The sequence below is a fragment of the Fusarium sambucinum genome, chromosome IV (assembly GCF_050947815.1).
Source record: "Fusarium sambucinum isolate potato_lamoka chromosome IV, whole genome shotgun sequence".
Classification (NCBI taxonomy): domain Eukaryota; kingdom Fungi; phylum Ascomycota; class Sordariomycetes; order Hypocreales; family Nectriaceae; genus Fusarium; species Fusarium sambucinum.
Window position 1 is genome coordinate 1,755,825 of NC_139291.1, and position 23,142 is coordinate 1,778,966.

The window sequence follows — 23,142 nt, forward strand, 5'->3', positions numbered from 1 at the left end:
AATATTATCTGGGCGACAATTCCAAATCGACGACAACCGACGGGTGAAACGAACTGCCGAGCGCGGCTATTTTACCACACGTCGGCGCCATGCGTCCCCGACTCGTCGGCCGTCGTGTCCGGGTTCTTACACCTCGAGTGCCAACTCTTCGAACCCGATCTCCATGTCTTCTCCGAACCTTTACACACCATACACAACTCACCACAAAATCAAGACCGAACCTACCCTTTCTCGCCATACCAGTGACTTCAAATAGCGTCCGATACTTCACAACTGAACGAAGACAATGGCTAAAGCACGAGGCCAAATTGGCAGTTCGATACACAGCTTCGTTCTGGGGCTTATTAGCATGTGTGGGCGTCATTTTGTTCTTTGTCAATGAGGAGACGCTGGAGCAGGAATTCCCCACGCCACACGAATGGGGATGGATGACAAGAAAATTCCTAAGGGACTCGAATAATAGCAAAGCTCCGAAGAACGGCGAGATCAATTGGCCTTGGTCATTCGAATTGGCACGAGGATTGGTGTTGCGATTGGAGGACGCCAAGGTTGACGGCCAGGGTGTTACAAAACTTACGGACAGAGTCAATCCTGAAGCAGAGATTCCTGGGGAGTTCAACCCTTGCGATATCTCTGGCAAGAGCGAGGAATGGAGAAGAGGATACTTCGAGGCTATCATGCTTGCTGCCAAGGGCGCCGAACATGTTGACAACTGGGTGCGCGACCTTTCTCGCAACATCATCTCACCTCCCGAATTCGTTATTGGGCCATCGAACCCTAGACCTACGCCGATTCCTCCAGGACAGCCCCACGCTCCCCGCGAGGAGGACTGCGAAGTTGCCTACCCGAGCGCCGATAACTTTTACATGAAGATCTTGGCTACAAAGGGCTTGACTTCGCGACAAAAGCTCGAGGCGACACTTGAGTATGCCAGTTACATGGAGTTCAAGAATCAGCCGGAAGGCGCTGAGGCGCTGTACAATTTGGCGCTCGCCGAAGCTACCCAAGGAGTCGACATGTCAACGCCCCCTTACAACCCCAAGACCTTCATTCTCAACGAAAAGGCTGGTCCGCCTTCCCAGAACGTTCTCGATGCTGTTACTGCTATAGCGACCTTCAAGGCGCGTAATGGAAAAATTGAATCCGCCCTCCCTATCTATCTCTCCCTCCTCAAGGCCCGTCGCTCTCTTTCCAACAACTCTCCATCTGCTACCCACGTAAAGCCGAAAGCCAGCTCTTCTTTAGACAACCTGGTTCGAATTTTCTTGCAAGCAGACTACCCACCTCCTCCTCCCGATGGCACTCAGTCTCCCTGGCGCAGCCCCCACGAGCGTTGCCAGGAGGCTTCTCTCAGTCTATGGATCGGCGAGATTCTCTTCGCCACATCTTCCAAGGACGACGGATTGTCATGGACACGCGATAGTGTCGATGTTGCGGAGGAGCAGCTGCGCAACATGGATCTTGCAACAGCTGATAAGGCGGCTAAGAAGACATGCCGTGAGTGCTTAGGCGAAGGTCTCAACAACTGGAGCAGAATGGTCGCCAAGCTTGCTCGAGAGGAGCAGCAACGCCAAGAAAAGGCTTCTACGAAATCTGGTGTCTTTTCTTTCTGGAGCGGCACCCCACCGAATGCCGAGGACCGATGGACCGCGGAAGATGTCGTGGTGAAGGAGCGTGTGCGTAGGACACGAGAGTTGATTGAGGATGTAACACCAGCAGGACCAAACCTGGCCTCGCTATTCAAAGCGTAAAAGGATGTAAAAAAGAAAACAAATATAATACTTGTATATTCTGGGACTTGAAGAAGGGTTACGCATGTCTTGCCTATTTACTTTCTGCACAAGACTTGAGATTGATTCTAGTCTGTTTAATGAACAAGATATCCCCTTGTCTACAACTCATGAGAACGCAGTAGTCATGCTCTCAATGTTGCTCCGCAAACCAAACAATGTCGCGCCAGGCTCAAAACCTTGTGCCTCCCGAATCTCAAATTCAATCCTCATCATCACTGTCCTCTTCAGGGGGTGCGACACCATGCTTCTCGAAGTACTTCCAACGTCGAAGTGCCTTGACCTCCTCCTCCATCCATTCAGTATCTATAGTACGGATCTCGGGTTTGACCTCATCGGGGAGCTCACTCCACTGCTCGTCTGTGATGTCGGTTGCAAGACGTTCTGCGACAGCCATGTCCGGATTCACAAAGCCGGGTGTCAGGGCAATCTCCTGCAGATAAGCAAGAGCTGGCTCAAATGCTTTGATGAGTATCATCTCCGTGTACTGGTTCTCTCCGCTAGAGAAACAGGGACAACCGAGAGGATCGATCAGGAGTGACGGGTTGCCACCGGGCATGGCCAGGGGAGTGTCGAGAAGTTCGTCAGACATGAGATAGCCACGAGCACGCTAAACATATTAGTAAGTGATGGATATAAAGGAGGGAGGTCGGGGTTACCTTGGCCAGAAAGTCTTTGAACTCAGCATTGGCAAGCGAGTCTGCACGGAACACGGTCCCCATGAGAAGCATACCGCCCAAACGGTGGCCCCATTGAGCCCAGTTCTTGGTGTTCTCGAAGAACTCCAGGACCACCTCGCAACTTTGTCCAATAGCAATGATGTCGATGCTGGCATTCTGGTTCACGCCAAGGACCTTGTTGAAGATGGTCGTCATATGCGCAATAGTAGTTTCACTTCCGGGAATCTCGTTCAACTCCTTGCTGTACTGCCTTCCAGAATGCACCAGACTAGGAAGAGGAATATCCGCAGAACCTTCAATAGTAATAGCACGCTGTTCTTCGGGCCACCAGTACCTCTGACCCATGTTAGCGAGCAACACGCATGGAGGCTCAGGGTCATTAGGGGAGGCAGGCTGCTTTGCGAGTGCTTGCACAACAGAGATCATACTGCCCTTGGCCAAACCACCAGGTCCGTTGACAACGCGACCGGCGATAAAGCCTAGATCTTGATGATGTTCCCCAAAAATGACGACGATGCGTTCGGTTTTCGCAATGCTGGGGCTGAAGAAGATGGGACACTGTTTCTTATTTTCAGGTAGGAGCTGGAACTTATTGAGCCCCTCTTTCTCAAGGCGCTCATGGATGACATCTTCCATGGCATCTAGATCCAATTAGTATGATTTGGTTGGCATCGCAGCCTGGTGTAACGTACGCTGAAGCTGGAACCTCTGGCGGTCGTTGACCCGAGAGTTCCTGTTGATGTGGAACTTGAAGTAGTAATCTGGGTCCTTGATTAATCGAACTTCATCCTGATCGTTTACAAAATATCTGCAAAAGATTAGACGGATATCGTAAAGTGACTCAAGATGACGAACCCAAGACCAGCGAGGTCTTTTGGAAAGGAGACATCCTTAGGGAGTCCCGACCAGTGTCGGCGGAACATGCTTGGAAGCGAGACAGATGTGAGGTTCTGAAGAAATGGAGAATCAAAATTGTAGAAAAACCCAATATTTGAACGAGGAGAGTGGGAGAATATTGAGGGAAGAAGGTCTGCGATTTATCGGTGGTTGCGATTAAGTGCCCTGAGAAGTGCTGGAGAGGATGATGGCAGCTGCAGGCAGCCGAAAGGAAAATCAAGCCAACACAACCTACTAATTTACCTTGCTTGACGCTGATTGAGGAGAAACTAGTAGGTAGGTTCCTATTTTATCTCTTGTGAGAGAATGCAATACTGTTTATAAAATGGGTTCTTGGTTTTCTTGCTTCAGATTGACCTAATAATCACTCTGCTTGATTGTAACGTGCGGCATCACCAAACATTTGGCATATCAAACCGACAATCATGATACACAATTTCTCAGAGACTGACATTTCATTGCCAGCTTTCATTCTATTCTGCCGAGCAGTAGAGGTGGGATATCCGACTTCCATGTCAAAACAACAAAGCCTACGTCTTACAGCAAACGCCATTCTTGATGCATACAATCGTTCCCTATTTTCCAAACTCCATGCCAAGTATCCATAAAAAGCAATATCACAAACACAAGTCGATCGAATCACTGGTTAGAGCTGGGGTTATAGCGGCTACGGAAAGCCTGGCTTATACTAAAGCGGCTTCCCGCCCCCCTATTCATATGGCTGGCCAATGCTTCCTCCAATGCAGATTGAGTAACAGAGGCATCTGGCACTGTGTGATTAGCAAACTCAAAGGTCTCGGAAGGGTTGGAAGCAACTTACCGTCAAGATCACTATAACTGCTGCCCATGCTGGGGGTTCCATCGCTGCCTTCACGAGAGTAACCCCTGTCCTTGCCTCCTGGGCTACGTCCGGACAGTTCGCCAGTCCGACGTGGTGAGAGAGGACCAGTTGTCCGCTGCTCAGTTGATTTATCAGTTCTATCAGGCTTTTGTATCATTGCAGCAGAGCTGGCTGAAGAGTCGGATGTATTGGATTTATGAATAGCGAGTTTTCCGTGGCTCCTGTGGGATCGTTTGCCAGAACCATGCCTATCCTCCCTAAGAGTTGAACTAAGGTCCTGGGCAGAAGTTTTGCTGGAAGGAGATGTATAGGGTTGAAAAGCAGGCTCAGATTCGTCGTCGTCGTCATCTTCATATTGTCCACCGTCAGGTTGCTGAAACCGTGGGGGCCGACGAATTATACGGGATTGGGCAGGGACTGATTCATCATCGGATGATGTCGGTGAGCTCTCCTCGGCTGGACCCGGTGATGGGCTTCGTTCTTCTAGTGAAGGCTCTAGCTGGGCTGTTTGCTCCGGAGACTTGTCGGGAACTGACGTGATGGGTAATGATGAAAGGCGGCGTCGGTCGCCGGTTCGCGAGGCTAATCCAACGCCTGGTCGAGGTGAAGCTGGTGCCCCTGTCATATCCCTCAAGACAGTGGTGTTGGTTGATGTATTCCGCGTAACTAACGGTCGCATCGATGAATGAAGAGGCGTTCCTGTACCACTTCCAGTTTCATTGCGCATGGGGGAGTCTCTTCGAAAGGACAAAGCGGAGTGCGCTCGTTGATGGCCGGGACCGGCGGATTCGCCGCTTGGAACAGGAGAGGGACCAGAGCCACGAACAGCAGCGGTAGCTTTGCGTACTTGTGCGCGTACTTGCGAAGCATGTCTTTCGGTAAGCCAAGCAACTTGCTGGAGGAGAAAGTCTACGGGGACTTCAAAACGATCGGCGCTGCATCTCAGTAAGTATTGTCTGCACTTTGTGACAGAGGATCGACACATACATTTCGTCCCCTAGTCCAGGTCAGCTCCAATGAATGCGCAGGAATGGTGTGACTTCTTACAATCAATCTGCTTCTTTGCAGCTCCGGAAAGGATCTTCCATAAAGCCTCATCTTTGACAGGGTCCCAGTTCACCTGTCATGCTTCACGTTAGCCTCACCATGACTACTCAGATGCGCGCGCATGATAGCCTTAAAGGTGACCGGGTTTAGGAAGTTTCTTACCGGTGGAGGGTCAACAAAGTCACCCCGAGGTATGGGCACCCGTACAAAAACGGTATACGTCGGTTCGGCCATGATCGGTCGATAATTATCGAAGAAGATAAAAAGACGAAAAAGATGAAAGAAGCAAAGTAGGCAACCAAGACGAAGCTCTTGGTTCTAAAGAGCTGTTGCAAGGGTTCCGCGATCGGCTTATCGATAAGTTGGTAGTTGCCGTTCTAGCGTGAGAAGTTGGAGGGGTGAGACAACGACAACTGATCCACTCTACCTAGGTAGGTACAAGAGTCTACTATCAAATGCATGCATTAACAACACAGCTTAACAGCATCATGTCCGCATCAGATCTGTGATTCAGCCACGCTAAATACCAATCATGTCAAATGATTCCGATACGTTCTTTCATGCCATATGAGGCTTTATCACGGAATATACCTGTTTGCGACAATTGTCTGGCTACGCTACAACGGCCTGGCAAATCCAACTTAATTTCGCGACATGACCATATCCGGAGGTTAACGTTTATCGTCTCTGTAACTTTATTCCTTTTCAACATTCATCAAAATTCTACCGGTCTGTGGAACTTGTTTGGTTATGCTTGTTCTGTTCGAACATATAATCGTTTCATGTCATACATCTACCCGTCAATGCTTGGCCAATGCCACTTGTGCGCCCACTCAGTAACTGCATCAAGTCTTTCTTCGCATGTCTAATATGACGGGAACCACTATATTTGGCTGCTTTATGGGTACCTGCGTACAAAGTATGACAAGTTCCGCTGTGCCGAACAAAGTTGCCGTTATGATCCTGACACTGAAAGCGAGTTCCTTGTCGCTCAAAACCTTACTCTTCCATGCTTGTCTCGCAATCGCTTGATAAGTCGTCACTTTGAGTACTAGCAGACTTTTCCCGCTGAATTGCTTTGTCCCATAAACTCTCCAGCTTGTAGCACTTGATTACCACCCGCTTCTGTTCTTCAAGCCGTTTGCTGGCAGCTTCGAAGCCTCGTTCTCCGTCCCGCAATCTGGCTGCCTCCAATTCTTGCTTCTTCTCTCGATTCCAAAGTCGAAGTCGATCGATGCGGTCTGTTGTGCGTAGACGTTTGGCGTGGTAGTGGAACTGGGCATCACGAGCCTTCAATATCCCGCTGCTGATGTTGATTCTTGCAAGTAGCCTTCGGACGTCCTTGGTGGTTCGGTCGTGGTAAGCTTTGAGGGCTTCATGGTCGTCTCCTGGAGGTTCTTGGATAAAATTGACCAGTTCGAGGATGATATCGAGTTCGTGGATAGCCATTCCATAAGCCAGGCTAACTTGGTTTTCTGTTTCTTCAATGGTTGTGTGGTTCTCGCCAGCCTTGACGACGGAAGGATCGAAGCTAGACATCTCGCAATGATTCTGTTAATAGAAGAGATGAGAATTATTCTACATTCTGTAAATAGGGTTTGGGGTGATAGTTGGCCCAAGGCGTTCCACAAACATTCCAAACCCGTTTAGGGAGCTATTACTTAAGAGCCTTGGAGAATAAGTCATGCTGTAACTGTTTTTAATTCTTCCCATGAATCAATATCCTTTTTTATTTTCTCTGTGCTACTTGTCTGTGTTCCCTGACACTGAGGCTCCTATTGTTTGCTTTGCTTAGTGTCACTCTGTCAACAAACTCAGGAGGAGATGGGTTCAAAGCTAACGTTTAGTGTCTAGCTTGAATTTCTTCTGTATGCGTTGTTAGGATGTGATGATGATATTTATGATTGGTGTGATAAGAATCATGATTTTGGTTGTGGTGACGACAGAATCGATTGTCATGGCGTGGCCCAGGTATTGACCAGTTTCAATATTTAGAGTCAGAGTCCAGGTAGTTCCGCTAGGAGATGAATTTCTTTTGCCTATCGAATAGGTGCTTATCAACCGTTCGACTCTTGAGTACAGGCTTGAGTTTTATTCATGTTGCCCATTGATTGCATGATCCGGGTCTAGGGTAAATGAATTAGTACATCAGGCAACACATACTATCTAATATCAGGCCGCAAGCGCGACCGTTATTCGGCAGTGCTAGAAAAAGCAAATAGAAAGCAAGCTTTACCTAGGTCCATTATTCCTCCTAAAAAGCCCCTGAAGCCGAGGGGGAAATGTTCTACACGACTCATGAACACGGCATTATTGTTGCTTGACTCACGAGAGCCGATGTAAAGAGGATCCCAGCCTTTCCTAAAACGGAAACAGCGCTACTGAAATGACCCCCGCCACGACTGCCATGGAAGACGACCCCGCTGGATAGGTTGTCTTTGAGGTCACTGCCTTTTAGGTGCTCGGCTTCTATTGGGATCCAGCCAAAAGTCGGGAAGCTTCCATCCACTGTTAATAAATCTACCTCTACTGCCGAGTGATTAATCACCGGATGTTTCTACCCTCCAACTGTAACCGTCTGCATGGATCCCTCTCGCTTATCTCTCCCATACCGACATCAACACCAATACGACGTCAAGAGATAGCTTCATTGACACTTTGCAGAGCTACATACAGCTCTTACATCATCATCATCAGCCTTATCGCTATCCGTACGTCAAACGCAGCCCTTGGTTGCAGATAGCTGTAGCCCTCCCCACCAAGGCAAAAGTCAGTCATAGACACGAGTTGCCTTTCGCGCAGCTTGACGACGACGACAACAACAACGCAATCACCGATACCAAGACCAGCCCAAACCTTGACCATGGTAGCTTCAGAGCTCACCGCGTCTGCCATAGCCATGCGCTCGACGCCTGTGAGTAGCGATGAATCAGCTTCGAGCTTACCCAAGCCCCTCTCGCCTTTGCAAAACCGCGCCGCCTCCAGTCGGAGCCCGTACATTCGGGATCATGCTGAGGACTTGGTCGCATGGCAGCTCCTGGACGATGAGGCAGTTGAGCGTTCACGCAAAGAGAACAAACTCATTTTCCTTCATATCGGTTACAAGGCATGCCACTGTAAGTCGCGTGATCATCCCTTCGCAGATTTGCTTTGAATCTTGATAGCTAATGATTTAAGTTTGTCGCCTTATGTCAATCGAGACCTTCTCTAACTCTGAGTCCGCTGCTGTACTAAACGAGTCTTTCGTGCCTGTTATAGTTGACCGAGAGGAGCGCCCTGACATAGAAGCTATCTATATGAACTACGTCCAAGCCGTCCACAATGTTGGTGGATGGCCTTTGAATGCGTTCCTTACGCCAAACCTGGAGCCAGTTTTTGGTGGCACTTACTGGTTCGGGCCTGCAGGACGACGACACCACAATGGCGATAGCACTGACGAGGTTCTCGACTCTCTTACTATTTTCAAGAAACTCCGAGATATCTGGAGTGACCAAGAAGCTCGATGCCGAAAGGAGGCTACTGAGATTGTTGCGCAACTCAAGGAGTTTGCAGCTGAGGGCACTTTGGGTACAAGGAGTATCTCAGCACCCTCAGCTTTGGGTCCTGCTAGTTGGGGCGCACCAGCTCCCAGTAATTCGACTGCCACTCAAGAAAGGAGCACAACTGTATCAGAGGAGCTGGATTTGGATCAGCTGGAGGAGGCGTACAGGAATATCGTTGGCACCTTCGACCCAGTATATGGAGGTTTTGGCTTGGCACCTAAGTTTTTGATCCCTCCGAAGCTGACGTTTTTGCTGGGGCTCTTGACAGCCCCCGAGGCCGTCCAGGATGTCGTTGGAGAAGACGAATGCAAACACGCCACCAAGATTGCTTTGGATACGTTGCGCCAGATCCGTGACGGAGCGCTGCACGACCATATTGGAGCTACTGGTTTCTCTCGTTGCTCCGTCACAGCAGACTGGAGCATTCCTAACTTTGAGAAACTTGTGATCGATAACGCGCAGTTACTCTCCCTATATATAGACGCTTGGAAGGCAAACGGTGGGGGCGAGCAGGGCGAGTTCTTGGATATTGCTCTTGAGCTTGCCGAGTATCTCACCACATCTCCGATCGCCTTTCCTGAGGGTGGCTTTGCTTCAAGTGAAGCCGCTGATTCCTATTATAGACAGGGCGACAAGGAGAAGCGAGAGGGTGCTTACTACGTCTGGACGTGGCGCGAGTTCGAATCAGTCCTGGATGACATTGATAGCCACATGAGTCCCATCCTGGCGGCGTATTGGAATGTGAACAAGGATGGAAACGTTAGCGAGGAGAACGACCCAAACGACGATTTCATTGACCAAAACATACTGCGCATCAAGACCACCGTTGAACAGCTTAGTAACCACTTCAGCACCCCAGTTGACAAGGTTCGAGAGTACATCGAAAAGGGGAAGGCAGCTTTGAGGAAAAAGAGAGAACAGGAGCGTGTGCGCCCTGAATTAGATGACAAGATTGTAGCGGGGTGGAACGGTCTAGTCATGTCGGCTCTCTCAAAGGCAGCTTCTGCCTTGAGAACATTGAGGCCGGAGCAAAGCTCCAGGTGTAAGAGTGCGGCAGAGCTCGCCGCTGCCTGTATTAAAGAGAGACTTTGGGATGCCAACGAGAAGGTTCTTTACAGGATATGGTCCGGGGAAAGGGGAAACGCTGCCTTTGCAGATGATTATGCCTACCTGATCCAAGGTCTGCTAGACCTTTTCGAGTTGACGGAGAACCAGGATTATCTTGAGTTTGCGGATACTCTGCAGCGTAAGTCACACTCTATTTCCCCCATTCGTGTAACATTCCGCTAACTTCTGCAGAAACCCAAATCTCCTTGTTCTACGATGCTGATGGTGCTTTCTTTACGACAAGAGCCAACAGCCCATATGTAGTTCTTCGCTTGAAGGAAGGCATGGATACGTCACTTCCATCAACGAACGCTGTCAGCGTTTCGAACCTTTTCCGACTCGCAAGCTTGTTGTCGGATGAGAGCCTTGCTACCAAGGCCCGTCAGACGATAAATGCGTTTGAGGTCGAAGTTGGGCAACATCCGTGGCTGTTCCCTGGCTTGCTTGGAAGCGTTGTTACTGCGAGACTGGGCAGCCAAAAACCGCAAGTCAATGTGACATACAAACCAGCGAGGTTGACAACTTGAAGGGACTAGCTGCAGACAACGAATGTTGTATATCGGATGCGATACTCCTAAACCAAAGGCGTTTACGTGGAAATGCTAGTGTTAGATCGAATGAGAAAGAGCACATATTGGCTCTAGACACTTGTGGTGTGATGTTGCAACCACCGATGGAGGAGTGGAAGGCTTAAATAGTGAATGAACGCTTTCCTGTACAGAGTTCTAGATATGGGTATTCAAAATGTGATAGAATTTGTCATTTCAGGGGTATCTACTCCGTATTCTACATTGGCCACCGCCCCCTCTCGCCAAAAGTTCGTTACACTTATCGAGCACTAGAGTTCATGTTGTAGACTATCTTGTGAGAAAGAAATAAACCAGCCTTATTTCTTTAGTCTGGTTGTTTATGCATCATTGACTTAAGAGCGGGACGCATCTGCTGTGCCTTTGCGGTTCATCAAACCAGTAAAGAAACTCTGCAGTTGTTCATTGTCAAAGTCCTTGGCCATGGCAGCAGCAGGTGACTCGGCCTCCTCCTCTTCATTACTGGGCGACGAAGAAAACGCATTGCGATCCTGTTGATGTCAGTTCTTGTCTGTGTTGAATAGTGATGGTGATTTCGACTCACCTTAAGACGCTGCAGCATATCATCAGCGTCAACTTGAATACCACCCATATTGAACTGCACAGGGCCGATGTGCTCGCTGATACTCTTCTCGTCATTGCTATAATCAATATGACGCGTGCTGCGGGCGATGGCGTTATCGGAACCCTTCTCTGGCTGCTTGGCTTTGAATGCCTCGAGGATCTTGAGCTGCTTCTCGAGAAAGTCTTGAGTATCATCACTCTCCACGGTGATCCACTTCTCGCCATGCATGGCATTTTCGACAACCGCCAAGCCGCCGCTGTTGGGGTCACGGCACCATCCCTCGTAACGCGCGATCGCACTTTTCTGTTGTCGCTCCTCCAACTCTGCTTCATCCACCTCACCTTGGTCATCGTCATTGAAGCGCATAGACTCGCGTGGAGTGCTGATATCCTCGGACCATGAATTAGAGACCTGCTCGGCATCAAATGTTCCGCCAAGAACACGAATCTTGCCCCATGAGTCCCAGTTGGTGGGAACGACAATCTTGTCGCGGTCGATAACGTTATGCTTTAGTGGGTGACGCTTCAGGAGAGATGTGATTCCAAGAGTGGAATGGATAAGAGACGGTAGCTGAGAGGGCGCATTTTGTGAGGTATAGATGAGAGAAGCGCCATCTGTAAAATGTTAGTGGCCAGGCCTGGTATTAGTGATTGTTAGAATGAACTGACGTCTCAACAAAACTGTTCGCAAATATTGCAATACAGTATCGAAATCAGGCTCTTTCCATGCCTGATTCTTTTCCAGGAATTCCATTTTTTGCGCCTACTTTTGTTAGTGAAACCATTGTCAACTTCCGAGTGGTACCTCACGTTTTGACACACTACGCAGAGCGGCAGACCCAAAGGTTCCTCCCACTCTCCTGGTCCCAAAGGCAGTGAGCTATCTCCATCACTGCCAGTTGCTGTAGCTGAAGGTGTGCCGTCGAGATTGGTTGCCGCGCCTCCTCGGCCTCTCTCTTTCCACGCAGACATGACCTCTTCCATAAGAGCGTGTTGATCTGTGTCAACTTTCTTGAGAACCTCCTGTATCACCAGAACCCAAGTCCATATTTGCCGCAGCCATAGATGCGGCTGTGACCAGTCTAGTAGGATGATCAGAGAAGTGTTGGGGATCGTCTCTGGGGTAAGGAGGGGCGCGACTAAGGAAGCGAACTCGGTAGACGGCTGAGAAAGAAAATAGAGCGAGACTCGTGCCAAGGTATCTAGAAATGTTAACCAAACGCCCAAAGCTGCGTTGAACGTATTTACAAACCATCCTGGTCGGCGTCAAGGACATCGTAATATGTATAGCCCAGCGCAAAGTTATTGGCAATCGGTGGTATCTTAAGTCGGTCCGCATTGCGCCTTGGCTCGGAGCTGGAAAGAGAATCAAGAAAGTCTCTTTGATGTTCGGGGGAACCGCCTGAATTGATAGAGTCGTGATCAGCTAATCGAGCTCCTTGATATGGCTGGCTCGTCTCTGCATACCTAGAACGATGAGGTTCTTCTCCGGTAGTCGTTTGCCGCTCGCGACGGACTCGAGCATAGACGTCCAAAGGTCATTCTTTTGCTCGCCATCGCGACCTTCAGAGTCGCCTGAACCTTGTGTATAGATCGATACTCTGTTCGCCATGGCTCCAGTAGTCAGCTCAGCGAACTCGCTGGCAGACTAATTGTAGGTCGAAATCGAGGCAATTTAGGTCATGGATTGGTGTTCCGGTCGAAGTTGGGATCTGAAGTTTGTTGACAGGCCTGTCTTGGACAGACGTTCTGGCAGAATACGCGTTTGAGGTTGTCTCGATAATATTAAAGGAGGTTGGCCGGGTATTAGAGTTGCTGTAGGAGCATCTTCCGCGCTGCGTGCTGCGGTAGTGAAGATGATGTAGTCGTTAAACTCGACTGCCGTGTATCGCAATCTCAGGCTGTCCAATGCAAGGAAAGATGTGTTTCAACGGTCTTGGTGGTTTGTGGTACGTAGTAGATAGATATCGTCGACCGCCGTGCTTCACCAAAAAGCCCAAAGTGGCCAGCTCAGTGGAGGGTTGCCAGGTACCAATTGCTCCCCCATTGGCACTTGGCCGATACCCCGTCCATTTAGCGTTCGGTCCGGAAATTGTCCCATGCAACAGTTTAGTGCACGGACCCCTGGAGCTTCAGTGGATGTTTCTGACGTTGAATGCGACTTTCAACATCAATAATTTTTGACTCTTCATATAGTTGCGCAGCCAGCAACTAAAATCACACAATGAATAAAATACGCGCGATCCAAGCGCTTAACCAGAAAGAAATTGAAAACGGAATGTAAGTCTTCATGATACTCCTTGAAAGCAACCATTGAACACTGCTAACAGACGCGCTCAGCACTCCAGAAGGTTCCTGGCATACCGACTACCGCGACACTGCCTACGTCTATTTTGGCGGTCTCCCCTACGAGCTATCCGAAGGCGATGTTATTACAATCTTCTCCCAATTCGGAGAACCAGTTTGGCTGAAATTGGCCCGTGACAAAGAGACTGGCAAGTCAAAAGGTTTCGGATGGCTCAAGTATGAGGACCAGAGAAGTACCGATTTGGCGGTCGACAACCTTGGTGGAGCAGATATTAGCGGTCGCCTGATCAGCGTCGACCACGCGCGATACAAAATGCGGGATGACGAGGATCCAGACGAGTTCAAGGTCGGCTGGGAGGACATGCTTAAGCGAGAAGGTCAAGCTGTGTCAGAAGATGAGAGCAGCGAAGAGGAAGAGGTCCGACGACCGATGTTGCCTGAAGAGAGAGAACTTGCGCTTTTGATGCAAGAACACGACGACGACGATCCCATGAAGGGGTTCCTGATCGAAGAGAAGAAGAAAGAAGTCGAAGAAGCACGGCGCAAAGCAGATAAGAAGGATCGTAAAGACAAACACAGACACCATCGGTCGCATCGATCACGGAAAGATGGAGACGAAGAGGATAGGCATCACAGGCCAAGACGACATAAGAGTCCTGCGGACAGAGGGGAGCGCCACCGAGACAGAGAATCACGTCGACGTAGAGACGACGACCATGACCGAGAGAGGAGAGGGGACAAAGACAGACGGAGAGAAATAAAAGAGGACGACGAGGACCGTGGCCATGATCGAGATCGAAGAAGAGATGGCGACCGAGAGCACCGAAGACATAGGGACGACGATGACGAGTCGCGGTATAAACGGCGCAGAGACGAAGACCCTGACAGAAGACCAAAACGACGAAGTAGAAGTCGATCGCCAAGACGTCGTGAGGATTAAAGCAGTGTACTATCTAATGCAATACGCTATACGAACCAAATCAGTTCTAATTACTGAACCTCTCAAACGCCGTTCCTGATCTGCCCATCATCAAAGTTCATACTCCTTGTCATCATTAGCTAGCTTTGTCGCACAGCTCCCATTAATTCATGTGTTACCCAAGTACCGTTTCCATCCTTCCCTAACGCAGTGTCGCTTTCCATCTTCGCCATCTATGATAACAAACTTCTCCCATCGTGCGTCGTGTCCTGCACCTATGACCACCAGGCTGTCATCACCGATCCACCCAATTATACCCTTTGGTGGCCGGGATGTTCCTAGGACAGTGCTCTCCGAGAAAGGAATCCCTCCTATCGCAGCTTCATCTCCAGCCTCGAAATGCGTCGAGCTGAAGGAGTAAACGTCGGAAAACATTCGAGGCATCAGAGGAATCTTGCTCAGAATACCCCACTTCCCCGTTCCATCTCCAGCATCAGCTCCAGTAGTACCAATCTGTTGACTTCGGTTCATCCCTGGCTTTCGCGGATGAGGTACATCGAATACATGTAGAGTGGATTTGTCCGAAGTGCAGGCGAGCATAGTACCACAGTGAGAAAAGGCAAGGGAGAAGATAGTAGCAGGGTCGATACCGCGGCGAAGCTCGGCAAGCTTTGCACAGTTGCTCGTGGAATAGACACGGATGAGAGTACCCTTTTCGCTTGCGCTGGCTAGAAGTTCTCCATCCGGGCTCAAAGCAATCGCCTTTAGTGCAGAAGAATGGGCTGGAATAATGCTGACGTTACCAGTCGCTAACTCGACGAGTTGTATTTGTCCAGCAGTTCGACCGGGAAAAGCGAGCTTCTTGTCCGACAGACAGCACAGGCCTGCAAGGTTGTCTGCAGTTTCGTATATATGAAGTAGATCTGGATGTTTAGTGAAGGAGTAGACCCGGACGCTGTTCTGCAAGACAACGGCGATACGTTCCCTACCCAGTTGAACGCCGCGTACTGCTGTGAGAGTCGTGATTTCCAGAGCAACCTTGCCTTTCATATCGTCCCATATTATGGCCTGGTGATGGTTAGTGATGTTGTTAGTATGCTCCGGGATAATCCTACTTTGTTCATAGCAAACTTGGGCGACCTGCCACCGCCGACTAGAGCCAGGTAATTAGTCGTGCCCATCATTTGAACGAGGCCGATGCCGGCATTGAAATCTACAGAATTGTGAGAACACTGATAAAACCTCTTGACCAAAGCAAACGTACCTCTTGAGGCTTTGAGAAGGCAGGATTTGGTATGAAAGACTGAGACACAACGGTCAGTGAAGTTATACACCAAGCTTGTAGTTCAGAACTTACCACAAATACCGGAATCAAGGCCGACAGAGAAACAACTCGCATCATTGTTGAAAGAAACGGACAAGACAGCCTCGGAGCCTGAAACATCGATGGGTGGTCGTACGTTCATGGTGAGTAGGTTGATGTGTACGAGTACTGTATAATGTATCTGCAAGGTAGGTCGGCGTAAGAGCCGGGAGGGGTAATGTGAAGGGCCTGGCTTGCCGACACTCAAGCTCAGAATGAGGTGAAAGCTTCGGCAAGAAGTTTCAAACGAGAGTTATTGCAAGTAGAGTTGCATCTCAGCTTGATGAACTCAAAGTCTACACCTTGACAATGTATTTGATGTCGCTTACAGATCCACTTGTTTGGTGAATGCAGCTGGTACCTGCGTAACCGAAGGGTTTGTATATAAGATAGGCAGTTATGTCGAGTTAAAAAGTTATGGAGGACAAGAGAGACGTATCACGATGCAAGTAATTCAAGTACAAAAACGGGAACATACACAAGACAATGTTTGGTGTAAGAGAATGCTCTTCCTTGACTTCGACATGGCACTTAATCGCGTCACGGTACCATGTAGCCACAGGATGCAGTCAGCCACTCTTACAATTCAATTCCCAGCTGCTGTGGCGTCCATCACGTGATGAAACGAAACAACAAGCTCTGATTGCAAGCAAGCCTCAGGGTATCAGAAAAATTGACCGCTGGAAGCATAAGAGACGGAATTAGTAGGTCACTTTATGCTCCTTAGACCACAGTTCTTAGACTACATATTTTTTTATCCCAAGACTTAGGAGGCCAACTTTTCTGCTACCTACCCACTACTAAGGCAAGCGCCACAGCAAGGCTTGTGAGGGTCCGCTAAGTGATCCCTTGGGCGGGAAGGCGGTCTGGCTTGACAGGGCGTCGGGGCACCCAAAGTGTGGATTTTGTAGGGGTGCACCTGCCGTCCCCCTCTGGAAATGGGACACTGGCACTCTAGCTTAGGTACTTCCCCTGAATCCTAGAGCAGGAGCGATTGGCCAGGTGTGAAATTGGCCAAACCCCTTGAACAACCCAAATCCAACACGACCCGTATCCTTCTCTCCTGGCTCCTAGCCTCCTTTAACATTTTCCCCTTGGTTCAGGTTCCCCAAGTTTCCACTTCAACCACCGCAAAACCATACTCGATTTGAGTCGTTGCTCGATTGGTGTTCTCGACATAATCCTACCGTTGCCGCTCATTCACCTTTAAGCTTCATCCCGTCACCCCGAAACCGATCTTCAAAATGTCGTCCATGGGCGTATGTTCCACCTCCCTTAGATGTTGACTGTTCCCGCCGATAAAGCTACCGTTTCCACATGGTTCACGGGACCAAAGTTTCACGCGACTACCGTGTAATCATTGCAGTTGGCTAATACCTAATCCCCAATAGAAGATGATCCGCCGAAAGAAGAATGTCAAGAAGGGTATTCAGTTTTGCCTGATGGTCTGCGGTGCTTCAGGCACTGGTACGTTGCCACATAGGGAATGCTGCAATTGCCCATACAGCACCTCCCTACGATCAAATGTAAACAACAAAGCTTACAATTATCAGGCCGTACCACTTTTGTCAACACTCTCTGCGGAAAGAGCGTGCTTGAGCACAAGGAATCCGACGATGCTAGCGGCGCGCACGTTGAGGATGGTGTTAAGATCAAGCCCATCACTGTCGGTGGGTGCAACAACTTTCTCGATAGCTTTGATACACTCGACTGACCTAGTAATAGAGCTTGAGCTTGATGAGGAGGGTACTCGTATCTCTCTGACCATCGTCGACACACCTGGCTTCGGTGACCAGATTGACAACGAAGCTAGCTTTTCAGAGATCGTTGGCTACCTCGAGAGGCAATACGACGACATTCTCGCCGAAGAGTCCCGTATCAAGCGTAACCCTCGATTCAGAGACAACCGAGTGCACGCTATGCTGTACTTCATTACTCCTACAGGCCATGGGTACGTGTTCATCACTTGTGCCAATGCCTGATCCCCGCTAACTGTTACAAAGTCTCCGAGAACTCGATATCGAGCTCATGAAGCGACTCGCCCCCCGCGTCAACGTTATCCCCGTCATTGGCCGCGCCGATTCACTCACCCCCGCTGAGCTTGCCGAGTCCAAGAAGCTTGTTATGGAGGATATCGAGCACTACCGTATTCCCGTCTACAACTTCCCCTACGATATTGAGGAGGATGACGAGGATACCGTCGAGGAGAACGCTGAGCTCCGTGGCCTCATGCCTTTTGCCATTGTTGGATCTGAGGATGTTGTTGAGATTGGTGGCCGTAAGGTTCGCGCCCGTCACTACCCTTGGGGTGTTGTCGAGGTTGACAACCCTCGTCACTCTGATTTCCTCGCTATTCGATCTGCGCTGCTCCACAGCCACTTGGCTGATCTGAAGGAAATCACCCATGATTTCTTGTACGAGAACTACCGTACCGAGAAGCTGTCCAAGACCGTTGATGGTGCTTCTGGAAAGTGAGTTTAACCAAAATCCAGTACAAGATGCAATGCTGACCTTCTTCTAGTGCCGACAGCTCAATGAACCCTGAGGATCTCGCCTCCCAGTCCGTCCGCCTCAAGGAAGAGCAACTCCGACGAGAGGAGGAGAAGCTGCGCGAGATCGAACTCAAGGTGCAGCGTGAGATCAACGAGAAGCGACAAGAGCTTCTGGCTCGCGAGTCCCAGCTTCGTGAGATCGAGGCCCGTATGCAACGAGAGGCCGCTGCTCAGAACGCTGGCACACCTGAGCCCAACGGTGGTGAGGAGCAGCTCAACTAGACCAACCACTTCACATTTTAGGTCTTTTGCGGTGCTTTAAAATGCGACGTTGGACTATTGTCGATTGCTGGCGTTGGTTTTTCCTCTCCTATGATTGAAGAGAAAGATGAGAATATTCCCCCTGCTGCTGAATAACTGAGTTGTCGTTTTCTTTTTTTCATCGCCAACCTGCTTCGCCATTAGCTGCCCGCAATCCATCAGATGATTCATGACGCTTCCGCTGCATTGCTGTGGGAGTCTGATTGCAGGCGGCAAACCTGTTAGAAGCATAATCAAGGGAGGATTGCCATGTGTGGCTGTTGTAGGAACACGGCTCGCATAGAGTGTCTCTAAGGATGAAGACATCCGTGCGCTACGATACGATGGATGCAGATCAGCGGCGGATAGGACATTCGCCGTGTCCTGGTGCCATTTTGTGGTCATGTTAGACTTACGTTGGCGTACAACGTTGTCCATCCTTGGACGCCACGTCCTTGATTGTTTCTTTTTTCTACTGGCCTTCTAATGCTGATATCAAATAAATTCAATATTTCTTGTAATTCGATTTATTGTTCAATGTTCGCCTAACCGTATCTCTAAAATGATGATGTGACTGTATAATTCTGTGTATTGTTTTGTCTCGATTCAAGGTCGAGCTGCTACGGGAAATGGTGTCAAGGAAAAGAAAGCAAACTCTTCAGAAAACGCCAATTCTTACGGTCCCGAAAAGGGAACCGTCATAATCCATACATATTAAGGTACGACTCAAATGAGTCAGCCGGTATAGCACACAATCTTTGCAACACGGGAATAAACATCAAGTATCAAGCTACCATGCCGTGGCTCTTGGTTCAATGCCATGTCGAGACTTTTAAAGACTAACAACGCTTAGTTGTTAGACTGGCTGTTGAGGATGCGCAAGATGGCAAGGAAGAGGTTGATGATATCGAGGTAAAGGCTGATGGCAGCGGCGATCTCCTCCTCGACGTGATGATGACGCATGATAAGCTGAGTGTCGACGAGGATGTAACCACTGAAGATGAGAGCGGCGAGACCACCATAGATGAGCTCACCAGTGGAGCTGTAAGGGAAGAACATGGCCATGAAACCGAAAATGACGAGACCCCAGAGGGCACCGAAGAGATAAGGCATCCATGAGGTAAAGTCGTACTTTGTCTGGCAGGCGAAAAGAGTGAGGAAGACAAAGATTCCGGCAGTGAGAACAACGGCGTTTAGTACGATGGACGTCTTGTAGAAGGACACTATAACAGATATGGTGTAGGCTTCGGCAAGAGTGAAAAGAGAGAGGAAAAGAAGATTGGTCGGGTAGGACTTGCGCTTCCAGTAGGTGAGGCCCATGAAGATCATAGCACCAAAAAGCTGCATTCGTGTTAGCGGTTCATGTGAATTGATTTCAGTCATGAGAGTGAACATACTGAAGCCCAAACGACGCCAGGGTGGCTCTGGATCCAGTCCTTGTAGCCGGCGCTGAAGAAGGTGAGGCTGCTCACTCCAGCAGTGGCAAGGAGCTGAACAGTGAGGATGGTGTAAACCTTGCGAACGAACTGGTTGCGAATGTCAACTGTAGCTTCAGCTACAGAGCCGCCGAACTGTAAATGATGTCAGTGACTTATTGTATATCGGCGCGAATATCATCTATCACTACCTTGAAGTCATCGGGGAGGTTGTCCTCGCTGTCGCGGGGCGCACCAAAAAGGCCCTGTGTCTCATCGCGAGCAGCGGAACCTTCAGCGTAGGCGGGGGGCGCGTGGGTGTAGTCGTCGTCTGGGTCGCTCTGGGGCGCTGCCTGATACTTGGTCTTGGAAGCCATAGCAGCGATGAGTAGATTCACAATCAAAAGTTCCTTCGGTTGTTGGTGCGTTGAGAGTATGAGGTCGTCGAAAAGGTCGCGGACTGTGGAAGGGTTGCCTCGAGGTTTAAGTGCTTTTGCTGATGGAAAGTTCGGGATGGTCTTCGATGATGCGAGGCGTCCAAGGGATAATGCTCATGTAGGTCATGTGGGGAAATGAATGAGGAAAGCGTGGCGTTTTAGGCAGCTTGCGAACGAGTGGCGGTGCAAAAGCATGGCGTCAGCTTGATTTAGCTGCATGCAGAAGCTTGTCCTCATTTTGACAAGCTGGTTTCCTATGTCAATTTTAGGAGAACATGCCTACCTGTATTTAATCTTTTCATTCTCAGTAATTGCCATGCCTAATAAAGCCGTATATAAATGCTACCGAAGTTAAAGACTTCAGCGGATCAGTGGACCTTTTCTCCAGACTTAAGAAGTTCGCATAACACTAATTTGTTGGAAAACAGAACGATATATGAACAATAATTTGAACGGGGAACATTTGTCTTGAACATTTCTCTTGTCGAACAGTCATACTTAAGAAACGAATGTGCAGAATGAAGCATTAGCGAAAAGATCCAAATATCGCAGAATTAATCATTCAGGTAGTTGACTGATGTCCACGATAATGGAATAAGATCAGACAGTTACTGCATTCGACTGTAGAGACCAATTGCTCCGCGTGAGTTTAAAAGCTATGCACGTATGAGGTATGTATGTAGTATTGGCAAGTGATATGAGTATGGGGCTGCATATCACATCGGATCACACTGAACTCCAGTCATTTGGTTACTAAGTTAGCCTGTACTGATGATCATGTTGGAGCGATTAGACAGACTCATTGACACCAGAGACTATACCTTGCTGGCGGCTAAATAAGTACCAGCAGCACCTTGTTATCTTTCTTCAAGAGGGGTAGTCGAACTTGACACGGAGACTTGAAACAAAGGCATCGGATCGAGTCGTCTCGTATTGAAAAGACGGTGGAGGAGACGTTTCCATGGTGGATCTATAAGCTAACTACTGTACTGTACCGCATACTGAGACTATATTTGGGGACATGTTAATGCCTCGGATTTATTGTAATAGGTATGCATTGTTATCTTGTGCATGCTGCAGATAAACTAGAACTTTAATTAGTCGAAAATCTCTTTAACAGAAGCGAAAAAGTCAAAGCCATGGAAATCATCTCGCCCAAGTCCAGCCCGTGCTCCCGTACCGAGGTTGCAGCATTCCAGGGGCTGAATTGACCAATCGATTTCATGAGAATCGTTGGCTTGCAGCAGGCTCCATGTTTAGCGGGGGAACACTTAAAAAACAACCTAACAATCAAAGACTTTAACCTGGACCTTGTGGTGACATTTTGCTCCCTGGACGTCAACATTCTGGCATTTCTGCAGCGCTTAAGCACTGCATTATACTAATGCACTTGGGTAGTAGTTACTACTATCTACATACTGGGTGTTTGCCCGAGATCGAACGAGGATGACATATAGAATACTACTCACTTGGCCTGGAATTCTTTCCCTAGTTTGACTTTTTATTATTCTCTTGTCAATGCGAAAAACTAGGGCTTCCGGGAGTCAGCCGCCACCCGATTCCCCTTTAACTTGATCACCATTGGCAGAGAGAAAAGGGGTAACTTGGCAAAAGAGATCTACGGTGCAGTATATTTCTGACGGTACACGCCGCAGATTAGATAGGCATAGGTAAGGGTGCTAGACTAAGTCTAGCTGTTGAGCTAAAAGCTTAAGAGAGGACTGGACTGGGCTGTCAATAATGGAAGAGAGCAAGATAGGTACCTAGGTAGAGAGATAGAGAGGGGTAGTTGGAATAAGGGGACCTTGAAATGGAAATGGACTTTTCCTATTGGCTCGTCTCCTCTTCGAGCCGTCTCAACGAAATAGAAGGTCCAATGGAGGACCGTCCCCTGGAGCTACGGCCATTCCATTTATTAGTCCAGTGTCGTCTAGAATCTCAAGACTAGGTTCCTTGGAATAAACCACAAGGCCTGTCGCCTACTAATCCAGTGAATGAGGAACTGTTTCTACGGTACTGAAGGAGGGTGACATATATCCACCTTACTCTTATTCGGGACAGGTGTTCTATACTGCATGTAGTGAAATGCAGGCAGGGGTTCGAGAGAAAACACCGCCCAAGGAAACTCATGGGATGCTGCACATCCAATCTGATCTGAGATTGGTGATAAAACAAGACGAGATATTCTCATTGAAGCGATTGAGGGTCTGATAGAGCAAAACTAAATCCCAATTGAACTCGAGTAGACAGTTTAATCCCCTTGAAACCTGTGATAAACGTCAGATTCAAGTCTCCCATAACGAATAGAGGACAGATTCATCATCATTCAATCAGCTCCATTGCTTCTCCTTTTGATCAACAATATTCACTGCAGCTAAGCTGGAGCTGCACTGCTTGCAAACAGGCTCTTGCTCACCGCCTTGGGTAATGCCCGCTGTGGGGCAATCCTCCCTCAACACACTCATGTACGTACCTAAAATACAGTGGACACCCTGGCACTGCACTCGCCTACTCCACGTAAAGGGCCTCCCCACTACTGCAACAGAACAGCGCGCTACCCCCTACTCTGTACAAGCCTTGGGTTTATGGATCTCTTTTGTTAGAGCCAATTCATTCATGGGGGTTCGTTCAAAATTCATTGGGATCCCATTTTCTTTTCTTTGGCTACCTGATCCTTGGACTTTCTCCTACTTCTCCCCTCCTCCTTCTCCTTCTTCTCCTCCATACGCATTGCTCCCGGCATCATCTCTCCCCATTGTTCTGCTCAGTCTTGCTAACTGGGTTGAGCTTTGGTAAACCCAAACAACCTTGATTCCGCGAGACCTCAGAGCGAACTTAGCGACAGACAACGGAG

The 23,142-nt window shown here is 48.9% G+C and overlaps 10 protein-coding genes across 10 annotated transcripts; 4 read left to right on the top strand and 6 right to left on the bottom strand.

The window, feature by feature from the left end:
• Window positions 1–89: 89 nt before the first annotated feature.
• On the top strand, window positions 90–1,751 carry FSST1_000620 (uncharacterized protein; the record flags this gene model as incomplete). The annotated part of the gene is made up of 1 exon (XM_083232551.1): window positions 90–1,751. One exon carries the CDS (start codon window positions 90–92, stop codon window positions 1,749–1,751), a length of 1,662 nt encoding a protein of 553 aa, XP_083090802.1.
• A 241-nt stretch (window positions 1,752–1,992) lies between these two features.
• On the bottom strand, window positions 1,993–3,393 carry FSST1_000621 (uncharacterized protein; the record flags this gene model as incomplete). Its single annotated transcript, XM_083232562.1, has 4 exons — window positions 1,993–2,400; window positions 2,450–3,111; window positions 3,163–3,278; window positions 3,326–3,393. The coding sequence occupies 4 exons, from the start codon at window positions 3,391–3,393 to the stop codon at window positions 1,993–1,995; spliced, it is 1,254 nt and encodes a 417-aa protein (XP_083090803.1).
• Window positions 3,394–4,006: 613 nt separating this feature from the next.
• Window positions 4,007–5,489, bottom strand: FSST1_000622 (uncharacterized protein; the record flags this gene model as incomplete). Its single annotated transcript, XM_083232573.1, has 5 exons — window positions 4,007–4,137; window positions 4,188–5,143; window positions 5,196–5,205; window positions 5,256–5,328; window positions 5,418–5,489. The coding sequence occupies 5 exons, from the start codon at window positions 5,487–5,489 to the stop codon at window positions 4,007–4,009; spliced, it is 1,242 nt and encodes a 413-aa protein (XP_083090804.1).
• A 765-nt stretch (window positions 5,490–6,254) lies between these two features.
• FSST1_000623 (uncharacterized protein) lies at window positions 6,255–6,794 on the bottom strand (the record flags this gene model as incomplete). Its single annotated transcript, XM_083232584.1, has 1 exon — window positions 6,255–6,794. One exon carries the CDS (start codon window positions 6,792–6,794, stop codon window positions 6,255–6,257), a length of 540 nt encoding a protein of 179 aa, XP_083090805.1.
• A 1,324-nt stretch (window positions 6,795–8,118) lies between these two features.
• FSST1_000624 (thioredoxin domain-containing protein) lies at window positions 8,119–10,431 on the top strand (the record flags this gene model as incomplete). The annotated part of the gene is made up of 3 exons (XM_083232595.1): window positions 8,119–8,371; window positions 8,433–10,043; window positions 10,097–10,431. 3 exons carry the CDS (start codon window positions 8,119–8,121, stop codon window positions 10,429–10,431), a joined length of 2,199 nt encoding a protein of 732 aa, XP_083090806.1.
• Window positions 10,432–10,826: 395 nt separating this feature from the next.
• FSST1_000625 (dynein light intermediate chain-domain-containing protein) lies at window positions 10,827–12,667 on the bottom strand (the record flags this gene model as incomplete). Its single annotated transcript, XM_083232606.1, has 6 exons — window positions 10,827–10,982; window positions 11,036–11,670; window positions 11,725–11,818; window positions 11,866–12,257; window positions 12,308–12,457; window positions 12,523–12,667. The coding sequence occupies 6 exons, from the start codon at window positions 12,665–12,667 to the stop codon at window positions 10,827–10,829; spliced, it is 1,572 nt and encodes a 523-aa protein (XP_083090807.1).
• A 612-nt stretch (window positions 12,668–13,279) lies between these two features.
• FSST1_000626 (IST3 family RNA-binding protein) lies at window positions 13,280–14,302 on the top strand (the record flags this gene model as incomplete). Its single annotated transcript, XM_083232617.1, has 2 exons — window positions 13,280–13,335; window positions 13,396–14,302. 2 exons carry the CDS (start codon window positions 13,280–13,282, stop codon window positions 14,300–14,302), a joined length of 963 nt encoding a protein of 320 aa, XP_083090808.1.
• Window positions 14,303–14,449: 147 nt separating this feature from the next.
• FSST1_000627 (phosphatidylinositol-3,5-bisphosphate binding protein HSV2) lies at window positions 14,450–15,747 on the bottom strand (the record flags this gene model as incomplete). The annotated part of the gene is made up of 4 exons (XM_083232628.1): window positions 14,450–15,349; window positions 15,397–15,494; window positions 15,546–15,584; window positions 15,639–15,747. 4 exons carry the CDS (start codon window positions 15,745–15,747, stop codon window positions 14,450–14,452), a joined length of 1,146 nt encoding a protein of 381 aa, XP_083090809.1.
• A 1,291-nt stretch (window positions 15,748–17,038) lies between these two features.
• Window positions 17,039–18,418, top strand: FSST1_000628 (Septin-domain-containing protein; the record flags this gene model as incomplete). The annotated part of the gene is made up of 5 exons (XM_083232639.1): window positions 17,039–17,111; window positions 17,198–17,314; window positions 17,370–17,595; window positions 17,648–18,115; window positions 18,166–18,418. The coding sequence occupies 5 exons, from the start codon at window positions 17,039–17,041 to the stop codon at window positions 18,416–18,418; spliced, it is 1,137 nt and encodes a 378-aa protein (XP_083090810.1).
• Window positions 18,419–19,285: 867 nt separating this feature from the next.
• FSST1_000629 (inhibitor of apoptosis-promoting Bax1-domain-containing protein) lies at window positions 19,286–20,228 on the bottom strand (the record flags this gene model as incomplete). Its single annotated transcript, XM_083232649.1, has 3 exons — window positions 19,286–19,777; window positions 19,834–20,007; window positions 20,064–20,228. The coding sequence occupies 3 exons, from the start codon at window positions 20,226–20,228 to the stop codon at window positions 19,286–19,288; spliced, it is 831 nt and encodes a 276-aa protein (XP_083090811.1).
• Between the last annotated feature and the right edge of the window lie 2,914 nt (window positions 20,229–23,142).